Source organism: Vigna unguiculata, chromosome 11, assembly GCF_004118075.2.
Source record: "Vigna unguiculata cultivar IT97K-499-35 chromosome 11, ASM411807v1, whole genome shotgun sequence".
In the NCBI taxonomy this organism is placed as follows: domain Eukaryota; kingdom Viridiplantae; phylum Streptophyta; class Magnoliopsida; order Fabales; family Fabaceae; genus Vigna; species Vigna unguiculata.
The window spans coordinates 39,819,108-39,838,293 of NC_040289.1; the positions used below are offsets into that span (position 1 = coordinate 39,819,108).

A 19,186-nucleotide genomic window follows, 5' to 3' on the forward strand; every position below is an offset into this window, starting at 1 on the left:
TATAATGTGATTTAAAAAAAAAATTACAATATCTTTCTCTTCCCAGGAATAAAATGTCGTGTCTGTTGAAATTAGAAAAAACAACGGCAAATAGAAGCCAAAACCTTTTCTTCTTATGTTACGTTGAGCTTTAGAAAAAAATGAAAATAAAAAACTTAAATTTATAAACTCTGAATTAACATTAATTTTCTAATAAATATAACGTCTTTAAAATTAATTATCTTATTCAAAAGTATAATCTATTTTAGAATTAAAAATTATGTGATAGTTTAATTACTCTAAAAATATTTTAAAAGTAATGAAAATTTTTAACTATTAATCTCAATTCCTAAACTTTTAAATTACGTAAGATTAATGGATACCATTAAATAAACCTTTGATCCAAATTTGGAGAAGGTTGGTCTTTGTAATCACTTATTCTGTCCCTACTTCTATCTACAAAAATAAAGCTAAAAGAGTTTTATGCATATAATAGAATAAAAGAATCTATGCAATGCTGGGGTAATTATAGATAAGATTCGTAAATTTGTTGATATTTAGAATAATTAATTTAAAATTAGTGTGAATTGAAATGTTTTAGTAAACTAGAAACGGCACATTAAAATGGTTGTTTTTTGAAGCTAAAAAGAAATAAAAAAATAAAATGTAACTGTATGTTTAGCCTTTACAGGAAGATAGAGAAATTTCCAAGAGTCAGAAATTCCACACAGCACTGAGGTGTGAAGGACAACAAAACAATAAAGACAAAAGGGACCCTTCACGCATTGTCGACAACGTAGTCATGAACAAGTAGCTGAAACCAGAAGAAGGGTCCAAACATTGAAACTCACTCCCAAAGAAAGCAGAACAACCAACCCATTATGGTTCTGGTTTTTTCAGTGTTTCGAGAGGCAAGTTTTGGATTTTTCTAGGGGGTTCGTCTGGATTGTTCTTCAATTTCAAAACCCTCCAAGGGATAAGCGTTTTTCTAGTTGCTGACCTGGTTTGAGTAGGTTCTCTCTTCTCCCTGTTACTGCTTCCATGTTTTTCTCCTTCCTTTTGCTGAATTGGTAGAAAAATGTTGGACCTTTCGGTTTTTAAGTTTATAAAACTGAGAATAAAGCTTGAGGGTTGTTAAACTTGTGATCAAAGTTTGAACTTGGGATGTGATGTGCAGGTTCTTATGCACAAATCCTTTTCTCCTTTTTGCTTGTCCTGCTTTGCTTTGAATTTGTTCTTTCTTTCTTATTCTGTCTTCATTCATTAGTTTCTTAGTACTTGGTCCATGTGTTGTAAAACCTGTGATTTTGTATCTGAATGAATCCGAAATTTTGAAGAGTGTTTTCTTGTCTAGTAGTTTTTTCATTTTTTTTTGTGTGTGACTACATTCTGTCTCTTTTCAGTCTTTGCAAATTCCTAAGATTGTTGTTATTATTGTTGCATGGGATTTGTGTGGCAAGAAGAAGGTTCGTCTTCTGTGAGTTCTTCACCCTGCAACTCTTCTCCATGATGTCACTTTCACCTAGCTTAGGTTCTCCCAACAATCTCTTGCTTAGAGATATGAAATCCGAGGAAAGGGGTTTGTACTTGATCCATTTGTTGCTCACTTGTGCAAATCATGTAGCTGCTGGTAATCTTGAAAATGCAAACACCACACTTGAGCAGATTTCCCTGCTTGCTTCCCCCCTGATGGGGATACTATGCAGCGAATCGCGGCGTATTTCATGGAATCACTTGCAGATCGGATTCTGAAAACATGGCCTGGGATCCACAGAGCCCTCAACTCGACTAAAGTAACTATGCTGTCTGAAGAAATTCTTGTTCAGAAGCTCTTCTTTGAGCTTTTCCCTTTCTTGAAAGTGGCATATGTTCTCACAAATCAGGCCATCATTGAGGCAATGGAGGGGGAGAAAGTGATTCACATAATTGATCTCAATGCTGCTGAAGCTGCTCAGTGGATTGCTCTCATCCAAGTTTTGAGTGCTCGACCAGAAGGCCCTCCTCATTTGAGAATCACTGGGATTCATCAGAAAAAGGAGATTCTGGATCAGGTAGCTCATAGACTAACTGAAGAAGCAGAAAAATTGGATATACCATTCCAATTCAACCCTGTAGTCAGCAAACTAGAAAATCTCGATTTTGACAAACTTCGAGTGAAAACTGGTGAGGCACTAGCAATAAGTTCCATACTCCAATTACATTCCCTTTTGGCCTTTGATGATGAAGCCTTGCGGAGAAAATCGCCTCGTCTGTTAAAAGGCTCAAACGGATTTCACCTGCAAAGAGTTCTCCCACTGAGCCAAACCACATTGGGTGATATGCTTGAGAAAGACATGGTGAATGGCTACACCCCAAGTCCTGACTCAACCTCGTCATCACCGGCATCTTTAACACCTTCCAATTCAATGAACATGGAGAGTTTTCTCAATGCCTTATGGGGTTTATCACCAAAGGTCATGGCTGTGACAGAGCAAGACTGTAACCATAATGGTCCAACTCTGATGGATAGGCTACTTGAAGCACTATATTCTTATGCAGCATTGTTTGATTGTTTGGAATCCACAGTCTCTAGAACCTCGTTGGAGAGATTAAGGGTGGAGAAGATGATTTTTGGGGAGGAAATAAAGAACATCATTGCATGTGAAGGGCCTGAAAGAAAGGAGAGACATGAAAAGCTTGAAAAGTGGTTTCAGAGATTTGACCAAGCTGGGTTTGGTAATGTTCCTTTGAGCTACTATGGTATGTTGCAAGCAAGGAGGTTCATCCAGAGCTATGGCTGTGAAGGATACAGAATGAGAGATGAAAATGGCTGTGTATTAATCTGCTGGCAGGATCGACCAATGTTTTCAATATCAGCTTGGAGATCTAGGAAGTAAGAGAGTTGAAGGGGTAAATTAGTGACCTTTTTTTTTTTCATCTTTTCATTGCATGAGAGTGTTTTATCCTTTGGTAATGACAATTCTTCAAGATCGGTTTTTAGAGATACTCTTTATTCATTGCCTGGTAAAACCCCATCAAGAAAGAAACTTGGGAAGAGATAGAGAAAGGGTAGAAGGACAGAATAACAAAAGAACAGAGGATTTAAACATTTAAACGTGGTTGTTTATGGTTTGATTTTATTTTATTTTTTACTGCTGATCATTTTTTCTATGAATTCCTGTACCCTAACTTGTATCTAGCAAGCTTATTATATTACATATATATATATATATATATATATATATATATAAAATATGTTTTTCTTCAGCCACTTGTTTAGAATAAGTTAACATTCAAAATTCTAGGACATGTGTCGGTTCTCTTTCAGCGAATGTTGTGACTTTGGCTTTTAGTGGATTTGGATGAGTCCTGAAAAAGCACTTCCATATAAGGGTGCTCAAGAAATTAGATGGTTCATTCCTATTATGTACCATACTTTCACACACTAACACACACACACACACAACTTTCTTTGTGCTTTGGTCATGGTGACGAATGCTAAATGTCATGTTTGAAAGATTGGAGAATTGTTTGTGGTTGGATATTTTTGGTGTAGTGGTGACAGATGAGTCCATTGGCCTCGAAGCTTTTGACTTTAGCACGATGCGATGCATCCCAAAAACACTCACCCCAAAATAAAAACATCACTTCACCATGTCATCTTTTCTTATGTTTTTGCTTTTTTGGTTGGTGTGGTGGCTTTTGGAGAATTGGGGCTTGTAATCAATTCACGAACAATATATAAATAATTGGGGTGTGCTCTAGTTTTTGTTGTTGACCAAACAAGACACTTTTTTTTGAAACATTTGTGTTGTCAGAGGTTGTCAATAATAATAATAAAGGTAAAATCTCTTATCAGACTTTTGTGAGGAGGAACCAAGAATCCTCTTGCGCTCACACCCTTCATCTTTTTGCAACTGTTTTTGACAATACATTCCGACATTTTCGATGGTTGAGATTCTCTAAGGCTTTGATAAAGCTGTCGGGCATCTCAACCCTGTTAGAGGAACTTTGCCTTTTCGATTGGTGATAATTCTTGCGTGAATTTGGCGTCAGAATTTATTCATCAGGATTAGGCATGTCGTGATTTTTTTCAGCGGGAATCACACTGTTATAAAAAATAGTGATAAATATGTTGTTTGACGTGAATTTCAAATTTATTCATGTTTCAAATTTTGATATTGTTTGGTTTTTAATTTTTAAAAATGAAAAAAAATGGTCTTTTTAACCGAATTACATTATTTTGATGTGTTAAAGAACATTTCAGACTAACATTTACATCATTTGATGCGTATCACTTCAAATATTAATCGGTGACACTGTTTGACATGAAAAAAAAGAAAGTTTCTGTCATTGAAGTAGGAAGATTATATCTACTTTTTTTTTAAAAAAAATTAAGAAATAAAATATATCAAAGTTTGTGACAATAATAAATTTTAATTTTATATTCAAATTTAAAGATTAGAAACATATTTAATCTTAAAAATTAATATAAAAATTGATATAACATCATATTTTTGATGTATATGTTTCTAACATAATAGTGTTGCACCATAGTATATTATCTTCTGTCCATTTTTAACCATCCTATAAAAAGCTTTTTTTTTTCTGAGGAAACAATGAAACCATTAAATTCTAAAATTAAACAAGCATTGGCATGTTTAGAAGTAGAGACATGCCATTTTAAGTTTTTCTAACATTTTTATATTTTTTTTTCCAATTTTTCTATGAAAAAACAAAGGGTTATGGGCCCTTGATGGGGTGAAACTGGTGATGTATGAGAAGAACATGGGCCCACAAGTAAACCTACCCACCAGGATGACATAGAAGCTTTGCTTTCATTCAAGTGTTTGGGACAAAAGACTGTCATTCAATGGCCCAACTTATCAATACACAACTTTTTATCAAGTAAATTTGATGTTTTTATTTAATTTTGCACTCCTTTTTATCATAATAAAAATATATAATTAAAAAAAGATAACTAAAATTATAAATAGCACATCAAATCATCCTTTTTATTTCTCCTTTGCCATCTAAAAAATCATCCCTCTGTCATTCCTTCCTATTTTTACCAAAAGGAAAGAAAAACATACATTTGACTTTTAAAAGGAAAAACAAAAATATACACAGTCTGAAGGTGAATTACTTGTGTAATCAACTTAGATTCAACTTCAATGTGTTTATCTTCTTGTAAGATTAGGACACAAGTTCACTAAAATAGAATGAAACACTTTAGATTCCTCACATTCAGACAAAATTGCAAAATATCCTCGTGAAACAATGATACAACAGCCGCAAAACCAGCCTCGGCACATGGAAAAGACGCTAAAACTATCCATCTAAATGTTACAACAGTTCTAACAGCAATGACCTACTTTAACAATCATCGAAACAATTACACATTTTACAAAAAATACACGTGGCACTCCACTGTCTGGTTCTAAGAAAGTTGTGGAAATTTTCAATGCCTGTGAGAATGCTTCCGGCTGCTATAAGTAACCTCTCTCTTTTCGGCGTTCCAGCTACGCGACATTCTTAAACCGAAGGAAATGGCCCCCACAGCACTCATAGCATAAAACACTCTGTAGGGAGCCAAAGTAAGACCAGAAAAATAGGACCAGTATCCAGCTATAAGATACATAAAATAGAGTCTAACGTTTCGGATGGGGAACCCAGCAAAGGACACGAAGAAGGAATTGAACTCGGGCTTCGAGTTGCAGATGCCATGAAGTATGACGCCAATGCAAAGCACTACATCCAGGAACCATGGAAGGCTCTCACCCAATGCTAGTCTCTGCAAAAATTAATAATTTGTAGGTAAATAAGAGAATATTAGTGCATTTTCGTTCAAGCAGTGACCTAGTAAAAATTTACATCTTCAACATAAGTTCAACTTCAATGTTAACTGCACTGATTTATTTCTTATCCACACCCTAAGTGATGAGAACATACAAGGTGCACATTTAACAGAAAAGTTCACTATTGTGAAAGTGAAAAGGCCTCGAGAGGAAAGAAAGATCCATTGGAAGACAACAAGAAAGCAGAAACCCAAACCTATTTCTTCAACTGCGTAAGGGAGAAACAAAATCACGTAAAATAATGGGTAAGATTTTGTAAGTCACGGTCTTCATCAGGGAGAAACAAAATCAGGAGAAAAATTATGTTGTGGGAATTCAATCAATCAAATTCCCCTTTCCCTTTCCTATTTTCCCAAGAAAAGTGATTGCATGACAGAATATGTTTAAACTGCTTATATGACAATAATTGTTATATATCGTCTACCTGGAACCAAGCAACAACGGATGGAGCAAACATCATCGTTGCAACAAGATGCAATATCAACAAGCCATGGCGATGGTGAAATAAATCTAATTGTGCGTCACCAAAACTTCTTGATGAATCAGGACTGTTTGACAAGTTGTCTTCTGAAGGGAATGTCCGCTTAAAACTACCATCAAATTTGAAATTCTTCTTTTCAGACCCCGTATAATCTTCACTGTTACAATCCAAATTTTCGGTAATTTGTTCATGGCTGCCACAAGATGCTGTCAGGAAACTGCTACATAAACAAAAACAAAAATCAGTCTCAAAGAGTCAAACACGTCATGATAGGATGGGCCTAAGGCCTAAAAAGAATCATACTAGGATGATGACAGTTGTGGGTTCATCAATACCACCATTTGGGTTATAAAATAGTAATCTCCTTGACTAATTACCAATTAAAAATCTGGTTGTTTTTAATCTTCTATGTAGCTCATTAAATACTAGATTTCTAGTGTATAGTAGCAATGTAGTTGATAGCATCCCAACAATGGTGCTTTTGTCATCCTACTCACCTCCCACCCCCCTAGCCCAAATACATTATACAACACCCTTTTCTGTTCTCAATGTGATAACTTGGGTATCATAGGGTGCCTAAGACCCAGATCAAGTAATATTGGATGCTCAATGGATTATGTAGATGCTTGGTTCACCCCCTTTAGTAGCTATAATTTGAAGGTGTGAGTTCCTCAACGCTTGGGTAATGATTCATTGATAAGAGCAAGTTGACTGTCTTGCAAAGGGCAAAATATGAAGGGTTTTGGTTGTTGAATGGTTCTGAGTAATGAGAAAAAAAACCAAGAACTGACACGTGACATATTATAATTTAAATACCATTAAAAAAAAAGGACCAAATTGACAAAAATTAAGACCTAATTGACCATCCAAATTAGAGGACCAAATTGAACAAACACAACAAAAATAGAGACCAAAAAAGTATTTAAGTCTTATAAAAATAAAGATCCTGTATAACAAAAAATATCTAGATTATATATGTAATATTAGGAACGGCATATCATATATTTATTATTCAAGAATATCAAATATCCTCTATTAATTATATTGATCTAGTTTTCTCAATGTAAATAAAGTGTTTCTGTTTCTCAAAAACACATGGTTTCTTCTCAATGCCTCTCTCTTTCCTATAGTTTAAGAGTTATAAAACAAGTAAATTAAGAAAATACTTAAGTATCATACAAAAATGCATAGGTTCAATGTAGTTTGAAAAATAAAACCAAAAGGCTGGTTGGTTGAATTGATCAACCCATCCAACCTGAGTCAAGTATGTTGTAATGCGCAACCCAACCCATTTGGGCAGGTAGAGTGGATCAACAAACCCCTTTTGATAACCCTATTCCCAATCCAAAAGGACATAAAAACATATTAGAACCAATATTGCAGAACAACAGTTTAGTCATGTTGAAAACAGAAAGGAAATAAGACAACTTCTCTGAACCAGAACCCTCTCCACAATAAGCATGCATGCATGTATCAAAACATACCATGAAAAATTCACACACTGACACATCATTTGTTAAAACTAATTGGAAGAACATTAAATCAACTTATGTCTGCAGTAATGGAATAGATGTAGATATATATACCTGCATAATGCATTGTGACAACAGAGAAAGTGAGAGAGGAGAAGTATGAGGAGACCAAAAGATGGATGAACCAAGCTTGCCAAGACCATTGCAGTAAGTGCCATAACAAGTACTGGATTGGATCTTAGAACCCTAACCACCTGTTTAATGTAAGTACCAAGATTCAAAGGTAAATAAGCTGACTTGAAGTACAAACGAAAACTGAAGATAAAAAAATTACTTATAGCATAACCACCGTCCTTGACTACCTCCCACCTCTGTTCTACTACCCCCTTCCCCCACAGAATTAACTCATGAAAATAAAAAATGAAATTTGGAAATATACTAGACCAGTAGGACTACAAAATGTGGATAAGAAAGCCAAATACAACATACTTGGTTTGTCAATCAAAGGAAATATAACGTTGTACTTTACCTTCAGAGAAAAGAAGCGAGACGAATGATTAACAAACCAACGAAGAGAAAAAAAGCTAAAATTCCGTTCCCACATTTGCCACCTGCAACATATTTATCAATAAAAACGTAGACACAATTAGCATTTATGTTGTTGATTATCGGTCTAAAATTTCTATTGGTAGAGATAAGAAAATAAATATAGATTAACAGATATCCACAAGAAATGTGATTTACTATCCAAATTCCAATTTATCAAGGCTGCCCTTCTTTACATTAGCACACATATTGAGCAAAATTTAGGGTGATAAGTGGCATACATCAATCAGTCACCTAACCTTGTCTTGATGAAGATGTGTGTAACAGCAGCCACAAAGAATACCAAGTGAGTAATCAGAATTATAATGGCTATGAATCCGTTGGCAAAGATATAACAAATAAGAGAGATGCCAATGAAGCTAGCAAATGGAGGAAGTGGCTGAGACATCAGCAGTGAAAGGAATAAGGAAAAGAAAATGGGTAGAATGGCTAGGGGAAACAAATGTGATATTAGTGTCAAATTTGATTCCAAAGCAGTCAGCATTGATGGTATTCTCATATCAAGATCCCATGAATATGCTTGCCGCATTAGAGCAAAGAAAACAACAGCAACAGAGAAACCAACTATCTGCATGAACAGCCAATAAACAAAATTATTTTACATTAATGGAATCCTTATATTAAGTTGATGGATATAAAGATAATAGACCATACAACAATTTACCATTGTGAAATAATTGAAAACACTAAATTAGTAAATTGTACAAAAGAGGATAACAATAAAAAACTTCTCATGGAAATATAACTCTATTTGTTTTTCAAAGGCATGAGACTATAGGTAATCCAAATAAATAAATAAATAAAATGCAAGATAGAAGGCTACAAAATCAGGCATAAAGAAGTTCATTTACCTTTGGACTATACAATAGTAGAAGCCTACTTGCAGCAGCACTGACAGAAATTGAAATGCTACTCTTATAAGAACAATGTGGGTCAACCTATAGCATAGTGGAGAAATTAAAAGAATTAAAAGAATTGTCATAATACCTCCCACTGCCAGAATTCTAGATAGTTGTAGAATTTGGCAGTTTGGCATGAAAATAACTCCAATGCTTTATTTGTTTAAGAATTTAAGGGGGAAACAGTTGAATTTTATGCATTAGGTGATTCATACCAGCAAAAGAACAATGGTTTTTTCAGATTGCTGGGTTGAACTCCAATATGCTGGGGAGGAATCAACAACAATTATCTCACTATTGAGATTTGGATATATATGAAGACCAGATGTATCATCCCACGCAAGTGCAACAGGTGGGAAACAGCGCAATTTGCAGAGCCCTGAAATACCCAGCTATAGTTATCTAAGCTGAAAAGAAAACAGTAAAAACAGCAGAAAAATACTCATCACAAATTTAGAATGCATTCAACTTTATGCATAAAAGAAAGCCAAGTTCATGCCCAACTCATGTCATTAAAGATAAATTACATCATATCTTTTGGTAACATTGTAAACCTCTGGAGATTTCCCGCATTTTCAAACTTCTTTGTGTATATCATCAAAGAATAAGATGAAAAAATAGTTATGATAAAAGAAAGCCATGTTCAAGCCCAATTGTTGTCATTAAAGATAAATTACATCATATCATTTGGTAACATTGTAAACTTTTGGAGATTTCCCACATTTTCAAATGTTGAGAATATTTTCTATCATAACAATATGACAATATGTTATTTACAACAATTTCATAACCTCAATTTATGCTAATAATCACATCAGTAGTAAGAACATTGAGAAAATCACACCACAAAAGTTAATTGTTGCAGTAAGAGAATCCAAGACCTCATAAACTCCATAGCAAAATCCCATACTTTCAATGTGGGACTCAGGTCTGGTACTAAACTAATGTAACTATTAGAAACACAAGCCCAAATCCACAAACAATACTAACTACAATCCCTTTAGGGTCAATGTAATAAATCATTCGTCTACTTTTCAGATGTCTTTTTGATACTTGCTGAACTTTTCACTACATACAAAATACATTTCAATACACCACGATGCCATATGAAGTTGGAAAACAGGCACACCACAGAAAAAACTATCACCAAAAGTAAAATCCTTAAACGATAGTTTATTTGGTATTTGATTAGGATTCTTACTACTACTTTCAATGTCCCCAGCTTCCTCTTCTGGAAGTCCAGAGTTTCTGATTCCACAGCTGACAGTTTTCAAAGACAGAGTAACAGGTAGAAGCCCCACACTAATGCCAAATGATAATTTGACAGCTAGCGGATGAGCTTCCTCCAAAACCAAATCCTGCATAAACAACCTATCAATGTTATGTTTTTGCCCACTAAAGAAGAAAAAATTGTTCCATTCACTTGCAAGTTGCTGAAAATTGAGACCCTATGTTAGCACCGAACAGCATAATTTCACTTGATTTCTAATGAAGTTTTATACAAGTATATCTTTTTTATTATGTTATATATAACCTAATAAGACAAAAAGGAACATCCTAATAATAGTTGCAGCATTACATGTAAGCATCAAAGTAAGCTTTATATAAGGTCTATATACTACAAACTGCTTCAGAATTAGAACAACTTCTGATGTAACAACAGGCACTGCAATGAAAAGAAACTCAAGAAATAAATTCATATCAGTAAATAAAAGTAAATTACAGTGTAGGGTTTATAGGTCGGCACATTCCACAAAAATAACAACCTTTTGAGAATAGGAAGATTGAAGCATAAACCATGGAGACAATTCTTGACTGCCCTCCTTGGGATTAAAGAACTGTCCAACTGCCATGGATGCTGCTGGCGGGGGTCTTCCTGAAATACTCTGTGAACCACATTGTAGTTTCACAAGCAAATATGGAACACATTATTAACTACAAAAACTAAATCCTATTTATATGCAAACTGATTTTATTATTCCTGTTAGAATAAGAATTAAATATAGGTAGTTAGTAGTTTAATTGGAAAACCTTTATACCTATAAGCTGTTTACTTATTAGTATTAATTACATAGATATTCCTGATGTAAGTTTCTTCTATGAATAAAAAAGATAAGCTGAGAGATAATTACTCTCTTAAGCTCTTTTTTTCGGTAGTATTCCATCTTTAGTCATCATAATTAGTATGGCCACACAAAAGTACACTTACATAAGAATTTTTAAGATTAGAAAAAAGATAAACAATATTTAGTTTAACACACAATCCACCCATCCAGATGAAAATCAACTTTCTAATTTTATGAAAGATAATGTAAGACCAAATGTAAAGCAAGTATAGGCTTTCCCATGGAAACTTTAAAATGAAAAAACATTCAATCTCAAACTCCTAATCAAGCAGAACAGAAAGGTCCAAGGGAAGAAAAAAATCAAATACATAAAAATATTTCGGAATACATCTCAGAAAGATATGAATTTCTTAATATCTAAAAAGAAATCATTCAAAACTAAAAGTTGTACCGGACGAGGTGCAACTGATATTGTAAGAAATCTGAAGCCATGCATATCTTCCGGACCCAACCAAAATACAGCAGATGGAGGAGCTTGCTCAGTCTGACTGCCAGGTTCAAGCTGTTATATTATTGCAGATTAAATATAATAAGTGGCCAAACTAATTAAGCATCTTCCTCATATTATCTTAAGGAACTCAACAATAGTAAGGTAGTATAAAGATAATCCAAACAAGACAGGTAGTCCGGAAAGAGGCATAATGTACCTGACGTGGTGCTGGACCTGAGGGAATGCGCATAATCTTTGCTGTTACTTCAACAACCCTATCATTGAGAGGTAAAGTAGTAGCAGATTTCCCCTTTTCAGGCCACAAATGAAGCCTAATTCCAGAACAAGGCTCTAGATTGGTCACAAGTACAAAATGACTTTTTCCATTTAAACCCTACACATCCAGATTAAATGATTAAGCAATTGCACCATTCCAAAAGCAATTGCTATCAATGATGAGGCTATAAAACTCTGAGAGCAAAAGTTCAAATTGTCATGGACATTTTTGCCAAAGTAGAAACTCTCAAGCACAAGACCACACAGCAAATCTACAAGGTGACAAGCCCATTATTCTCAACCATTTCAAGGTTTGGAAAAGGGCCATTCATAGTTTCAACATATCCCAAGATTTATTGCCTAGTTCGAAAAGAATTGGGAGCCTAGGATTTATATAAGTAGGGATGACTGTTTTTTCCTTTTCTAACAAATTATTGCACAACATATATTAATACTTATTTCTATTATTCAATGTTCGTTTTCTCTTTTCCTCCTTCTCACCCTAAATCCCTATGATTTCAACAGAACTTTACCTATGTATGTCAAATACTTTGGATATTGTATCAAAGAAACAAGAAACAAATACCAATTTTTGTATGTCCAACCACCGCCTGCGACCATCCATTGCTAATACAGTCACCTCATTTATCTGAATGTATAGGTCTCTATCAAGGCCCCCATCATTCCAATGAACATTGGCAGGACAAGCAATCAGCCTATGTAGCGGAGATCCTGTAGCCACAATAAAATTTGAATACAAAATTTTGAACAAATGTGGCATTTTTATTTCCAAATTGACATGGAAAAATTTAATCCAATTAAACAAAGACCACCACGTGACATAAGTATTGAATTTCCTAAGCAATGCAAAATCATTTTTCAAAAATATTTGTATATTCCATCAGTTATGGAAAAATCATAATGCCAAGTATATTGTAACAGTTTTTACCAGTATAAATCAAGATGGTTGGTAATAAAAAAGGAAAAAACTATCTTCTTTGTCCATAAAGCATAATTTATCTTTGTATTATAAGCAAAAGTTTCAACAGTTATATGTCCATAAAATAGAACTGGAATGAATATTAGATGATTCCAGAAAGCTTGTCAACAGAATTTTCAGATAAACTAAATACAACAATCATGGGATAATAAAATTAGCAACAACATGTACCAGTAACATCTTTTGTATTTTGAACAGGAATGTTTATTGGTTGTTTATAACAGGGTAACTGCATCATCCAGTCAAAATAATGTGATATTCCACTACGCAGCATTCTTGCAAAAACTGCAAGTCTCTTTTCAGTATCTGCAAATGGTTGGCCTGTTCGAGAATCTATCAAACTAAGTAGCGTATGCGATACCTAGATAAGAATAAAAACGATAAGAATCCCATAAAGGAGAAACAAGTTTATGTTCTTCACAAAAAAGAGACCAACTTACTTGGACAACCAATTGATTACACCATAAAATAGCTTGATGTTCCATAGACAACCACACATTTTTCATGGCTGTACTACTGATCATGAAGCCATGGGTTGGGGGCACAATATTGTCAAGTGATGTTAATTTTGACCGTACCTGAAGAAAAGAAAGAACAAAAAATAAACCATATAATGTGAAGGTTCATAATATTTAACAGTTGTTTAATAAATGTGATTGCATAAGACAGTACAACTTGAAGTTCTATCGTGTGATGATAAAAGATCGATTTCCTTAACACCAACAAAATTTAAGAAAGTTCATTTCTATATACCCACGTTTTCATTGTACTTGATATGCCATTCTATTTGTATAGAGATGGGCCTGATATTCTAATTGGGATAATTAAAAAGAAATTTATATAATAGATATTGTCTATTGCCTCCCAAATAAAATATTTTCTATTACTATTCATTTTTATCAAGAATTCCCATTTATATTATTACATTTCTATTATTATATATGGTTTTTTTCTATATATCTATATAATTGAATTGAAATTCTCATTCTATCAAATATTTTGATTTACTTTTTTAAGAAAAAAGTAAGTTCCTATTAATTAAAAATTAGATTTATCTATATAGAGATACATATTCTATATTATTAAATACTAGACGACCGTATAAATAGATTTATAGTATTTAATTTGTATACTCCATTCATATCATTACATAAAATGGAAATTTAATAATACTAAAAGAAGATACTAGTTAAGAATGCCCTTAAATAGAGATAGTAAGGGGGCTGGTACCAACAATCTGGAAATTGTTAACAATCATAGGGCAAATAATCTTCTGAAGCGAAGACAAATAAGGCCCCTTTTGCTATCAAATATCATTCATTGATGAAAAATCTACTGCCTCTAGGGGGAAAATGAAAACCATTGGCATTACCTGGTAATCGTTGTAGGCACCAGAAATAGATACAACTACAACATTAGAGAGTACTGGATCAGACACATAACGCCCCGTGTTAGTGGTTTGAACCTTGTATCCTTCTCTCCATTTGGAATTTACACGTGCAAAGTAATAACCCAACGATGGCTGCAATGCCACAGGAGGTGATCTGAATAAAATACATGTATCCCATCAAACATTTAAGCAGCACATAGAAATATAACAAGAAAACAATAATAGGAATTAAACATACTGATGTGGGGTTGAAAGTGTAAGAACAGTTTCAACTGCTGATTTCCTGAGATGAGGGTGGATAACAGCCGCCCTAGCAACAAAACCTCCCATTGAATGACCAACCAATATCACACTTTTTGGCAAACTCCCCGAAACCACAGCACCTTCTCTTGTTCGAGTATCATAAGATACTTTATATTGGTCCAAAATCTGCATGGCCAGATCATAAGCATTGAACAGAGTGACAATTTTCAATAATTACCTGTTTCAAGGAACATAGTTCATACAATGCTAGAGACAGCACCAACTAGTTCATAACACAGAACTGTCTACGGTAAAGAACACGAAAACAAAAGATAATGCAAGGAATGGATTGATTATAAAAGAAAGTATAAGAATAAAGAATGAATTTTTATTACATACACTCAGTTAGGAAATAAATAACCCAACTGCAGTAACAGATACAAGAATGTCTCAGGAATTAAAAAACCTGATCTCTTACAACCAAAACATATCTGCCCGTTCCTGCCCTCCCTCCTCCCCCCATTTTCTCCTCATCCATATTCTTCTATACAACTGACTTTACACATTAGTGGACATGGGGCTTTTTGGGCCCAAATCCCTTTCCTTCCCACCACAAGTTTCACCTTGTCCTCAAGAAGAAAGTGCTGAAAATTTTTCATTAGTATCAGATGATTCCCAAGTAGCTTCAAAGCCAGGTAGAAGTTCCATTCCACTAGAACTTCAGCTCCTTCTGCTATTACTTCTTTTATAGGTACAACTTGTAGCTCCAGCTGATAGTATCAAAGGCAGAGGTTGGGTACAAGTGATACAAGAAAAACTGGGTGGACTCTGCTTTCTGCAGGTAATCATGGTTGATAGTAAGTAACCTGTCCCACCTTCATGGTAATCTCATAAGGGCCAACAAATCAGGGACTCAACCTCTCGTTCCTTTTCTCTGCCAAGGATTACAGTATGTTGGGTTGTAATTTTAGATATACCCAATCTCTAATCGCAAAGAGCACTTCTTGCCTATGTTTATCAGCAAACATTTTCATCTTATCTTGTGCTTTTAAAAGGTTCATCTTCAAGTCCAGATGAATATTCTTTCAAGTGTTAATTTGTTAACTTTCTTTTATAATTTTAATTTAAGTTTCTACTCATTTGTTTATAATTTCAATTTCACCATCGAGCTGAGGACGATAAGCAAAATTGAATCAAAGTTTCATGTCGGCTAAGCGAATCAGGTCTATCCAAACAAGGCTAAGAAAATTATTGTCCCTAACTTGAACAATAGAAGCTGGAAATCAATTTAACTGGACCATTTCCTTTAGAAAACTTCTGATACATCATGATCTGTAAAAGGATGACTTAAGGGTAGGAAATGAGGGTACTTAGTGAGTCAGTCAACCACCACATGTCATCAGACTGAGGGTTAAGAAGAATTGAATTTGAATTTTGTGTCCACTAAGAAAAACAGGTAAGCAAAGAGAATGCCTCTCACTTGGGGAGGTCGGTTCCCTTCTCTTCATGGGGAGAAAGCACTTGAAGTTGGGGATCTCTCCTTTTTGTCATTAACCCCGAAATGTATACATGGATAACTGTAAATCTTTGTAGTCTATATCCTCTGAATCTTGAAGAACTCTCTATTCTCCTTTGTTTGTTTCCCCTTCCAAAATTAATACTTGAAATTGCTTATTTTTACACACATGGTCAAGATGGTTAAAAAGTAGAACAAATAAATAAAGTTTACTGGCGCTGATGCATAGAAAAACTTCATAAACATTTGCAGTGCTAAGGGTTTAACTATATTATTCTAACAAGTCACAACATTCATGAGATAACACTAAACCAAAAGTCTAGGTTGAACGACTTGAAAACAGAGAACAATGTCATTCAAAAGCATCAAACAAAACAAACTAGTTTATTCCCTACCATAACATGGTCTAAAAGTAGAAATAATAATATTACTAGCACTAAGACAAAGCAAGACTCAACATTAGCAGAGCTGAAGGTTTAACTGTCATTCTAACAAGTCACTTAGTTCATTGGATTTTAATGATGTTGATAATCAATAATAAGAAACAAATTATCAGTTTATTGAGATTATTAATACCATTAGTGTGAACCGGCCAAGCCCATAACAATGATAACAAGTTCAATTCAAAACAGATTGGCGATCTACAGACTACCAATAAACCATCTCAAGAGTTTTAAGATGACAACCAGGTTGTATTCATCCAATATTCATTTGCATCACTTTGGTATAAACTAAAAATAATAAAAGTGATACCTTATGTATAGCACGTACAACATATTCAGTGTGCTCTTCAAGAATGGCACCATCCATGGCAGAATGTTCACCTTCAAGATCAACAGCAAACCAGTCCAGCCTGCTGGTATACTGGCTGGGTAATTGAAAACCAGATAAATTTATATCTACACCTCCTTCTTCAGCTCTTAGGGTTGCCTCGCGGTAGAATGTACGCTCTAGGGGACCATTCTGATATGCCCTATCAGATTCAGCTGCCAATGACCGCACCTACAAAGTGGATACAACTAACAGAAAATGTCAATAGAAATATAAAATTTTGGGGGACAATAATACAAAAAGTCATGAAATTTAAAAAAAAAAAATGTTGACAGAAATAACTGAACCAAAAATCATTATCAACTTTAAAGTTAGTTTCCTAAATCGTAAGGAATCTATGCCGTATTTTCTATCTTTTATTCATTTTATTCTTTTTTCCTTGATTTCAATTTCACAAATGAAAAGAAACAACATTCCCTACCCAAAGGAATTTCACAAATCAGAATCTAGATATGCAACTGAGAATCGAGTTACCATAGAATCTAGATTCGAATCAGAAACCTTGGCCAACAAGTGAGCATACCTCAAACTTTGAGAAAAGCAAACTAGATATGCAGATTTACATGTCATCATACTACATAACTACATTAACAACTCTCAAATCGATCTACAAGAACTAAATCAACTTACTCCCAAATACCCCAGCATTAAAACTACTCAAGCCCAACAATAACATATTAATATTTCCCATTCTTCATTTTTACACAATATAATCCAATATTTATTTAACATGTTGAAATAGTTTAACCAAAAATAAACGAGTATCCATAAACCAAACCAACTTTGCCTAATTCAGAACAAAAAGAAATAGGACCTTACCTGTTTGAAGCTGCCACCATTGCCTGGGATGAAAAGCACGGGCACACCACTAAGCTTCTTAAGATGCTCCTTAAAATCTATCTTTTTCCATCCCTCGTGGTACAAGTACAAGCCATACTTGGCAGGAGAAACGCTTTCCGAAGATGAAATAGGAATATAAGTCGGATACATGTAGGTCATTATACATCCATTCGAAATAGGCTTCAGCAAACCATATAAAGCTGCGAGACAAATCCCTACTACCACAATAATCAAAATTCCAATCCTAATTTTCGCTCTAAAACCTGGCATTTTCAAATGAAGCTTCTACTCCACAGTCTTCAAATCACTGCAAAATTCACTTCAACCAACTCTCTAACTCAAACAATAGTAGTGCCCTGGTTGAAATAGAACTTCAAGCTACCCGAACACAGAACAACATCAAACACCTAAACTAAACCACGCAATCGATTGAATCAGATCGCTGCTCCAACTCAGAATTCACATAAGCATAGATTGAACAGCTTCAATCTCAAAACATAGATAGATCGCTTTCGACAAATAAGACGGAGATTCACAATTCAACAGAAACACAATTGAATAACATAATATAATCCAAAGCATCAAACATAAATCAGAGCAATATTAAAATATCAATAAAGAGAGCAAACTCCAATATCGATAAGTAGATCTGAAACACATCCCGTGGAGCCGCGCTACCACGGAAGAGAAGAGAAGTCAAATATATACATATAGAGAGATGGAGGGAAACAGAGAGAGAAGGGTTACCCAACAGACGAAGGAGAGCGTAAGAAGGTGAAGATGTGCAACAGAAATTTATTTTAAAGTTTGTTAGTGCAAGTTACGACGACAAAAGAAACAAGAAGAGCGCGCGTCACAATCTGAGTGTGACAGAGTACACAGTGAAGTTCACGCCTCCGTCCACAACTCCTACGGCATGTTCTTATTCAAAGTCGGATCTATTTCTCACCAGAGACCCCGACAGTTTTCATGGATATATAATGAGGAGACCCCGTTAATTATGTTTTCTAGCTAATATTGTTATTTGTCGTCAACAGGTGTGTTAGTTGCCCCGTATTTTAACAGTGAAATGCATGGATTAAACAAAATATTTTTTGTTATAAAAATATAATTAAAATTTAGAATAAAAATTATATTTTTGTAAATTTAAATAATAATATATTTAAGTTGTTTGTATATTCTTTTTAGTAAAATATATTTTATTGTAAAACAATTTAAATAATATATAATAATTGAGTTAATCAAAATACAAATTTTAAA

General features: G+C 34.3%; 2 protein-coding genes across 5 annotated transcripts; one reads left to right on the top strand and one right to left on the bottom strand.

Moving 5' to 3' along the window:
* Nucleotides 1–998: 998 nt before the first annotated feature.
* Nucleotides 999–3,285, top strand: LOC114170077 (scarecrow-like protein 3). The gene is given in 3 exon segments (XM_028055558.1): nt 999–1,469; nt 1,472–1,662; nt 1,665–3,285. Coding segments are annotated over 3 exon segments (1,431 nt in total). The 5' UTR covers nt 999–1,420; the 3' UTR covers nt 2,856–3,285.
* A 1,837-nt stretch (nt 3,286–5,122) lies between these two features.
* LOC114168455 (GPI inositol-deacylase) lies at nt 5,123–18,928 on the bottom strand. 4 transcript variants are annotated; one of them, XM_028053275.1, is made up of 19 exons: nt 18,674–18,928; nt 17,906–18,338; nt 17,009–17,257; nt 14,735–14,925; nt 14,479–14,650; nt 13,547–13,684; nt 13,278–13,467; nt 12,693–12,838; nt 12,048–12,224; nt 11,792–11,902; nt 11,041–11,160; nt 10,476–10,632; nt 9,490–9,653; nt 9,227–9,313; nt 8,615–8,943; nt 8,299–8,380; nt 7,884–8,023; nt 6,241–6,517; nt 5,123–5,752 (listed from the first exon to the last, which is right to left on the bottom strand). In XM_028053275.1, exons 2-19 carry the CDS (start codon nt 18,194–18,196, stop codon nt 5,420–5,422), a joined length of 3,354 nt encoding a protein of 1,117 aa, XP_027909076.1. In that variant the 5' UTR covers nt 18,197–18,338; nt 18,674–18,928; the 3' UTR covers nt 5,123–5,419. The 4 variants fall into 4 exon arrangements, with proteins under 4 accessions (XP_027909076.1, XP_027909077.1, XP_027909078.1 ...); XM_028053276.1 differs by having other exon boundaries at nt 17,906–18,333; nt 18,674–18,906; XM_028053277.1 differs by having other exon boundaries at nt 6,241–6,514; nt 17,906–18,906.
* Nucleotides 18,929–19,186: the final 258 nt, after the last annotated feature.

Bases quoted from the DNA above. Each gene is read 5' to 3' on its own strand.
- LOC114168455 (XM_028053275.1), bottom strand. From the start codon at position 18,196: ATGCCAGGTTTTAGAGCGAAAATTAGGATTGGAATTTTGATTATTGTG. The intron at 14,651-14,734 runs GTATGTTTAATT...TATTTTATTCAG, and splicing joins ACACTTTCAACCCCACATCA to ATCACCTCCTGTGGCATTGC. The intron at 11,903-12,047 runs GTACATTATGCC...ATAATATAACAG, and splicing joins CAGGTCCAGCACCACGTCAG to CTTGAACCTGGCAGTCAGAC.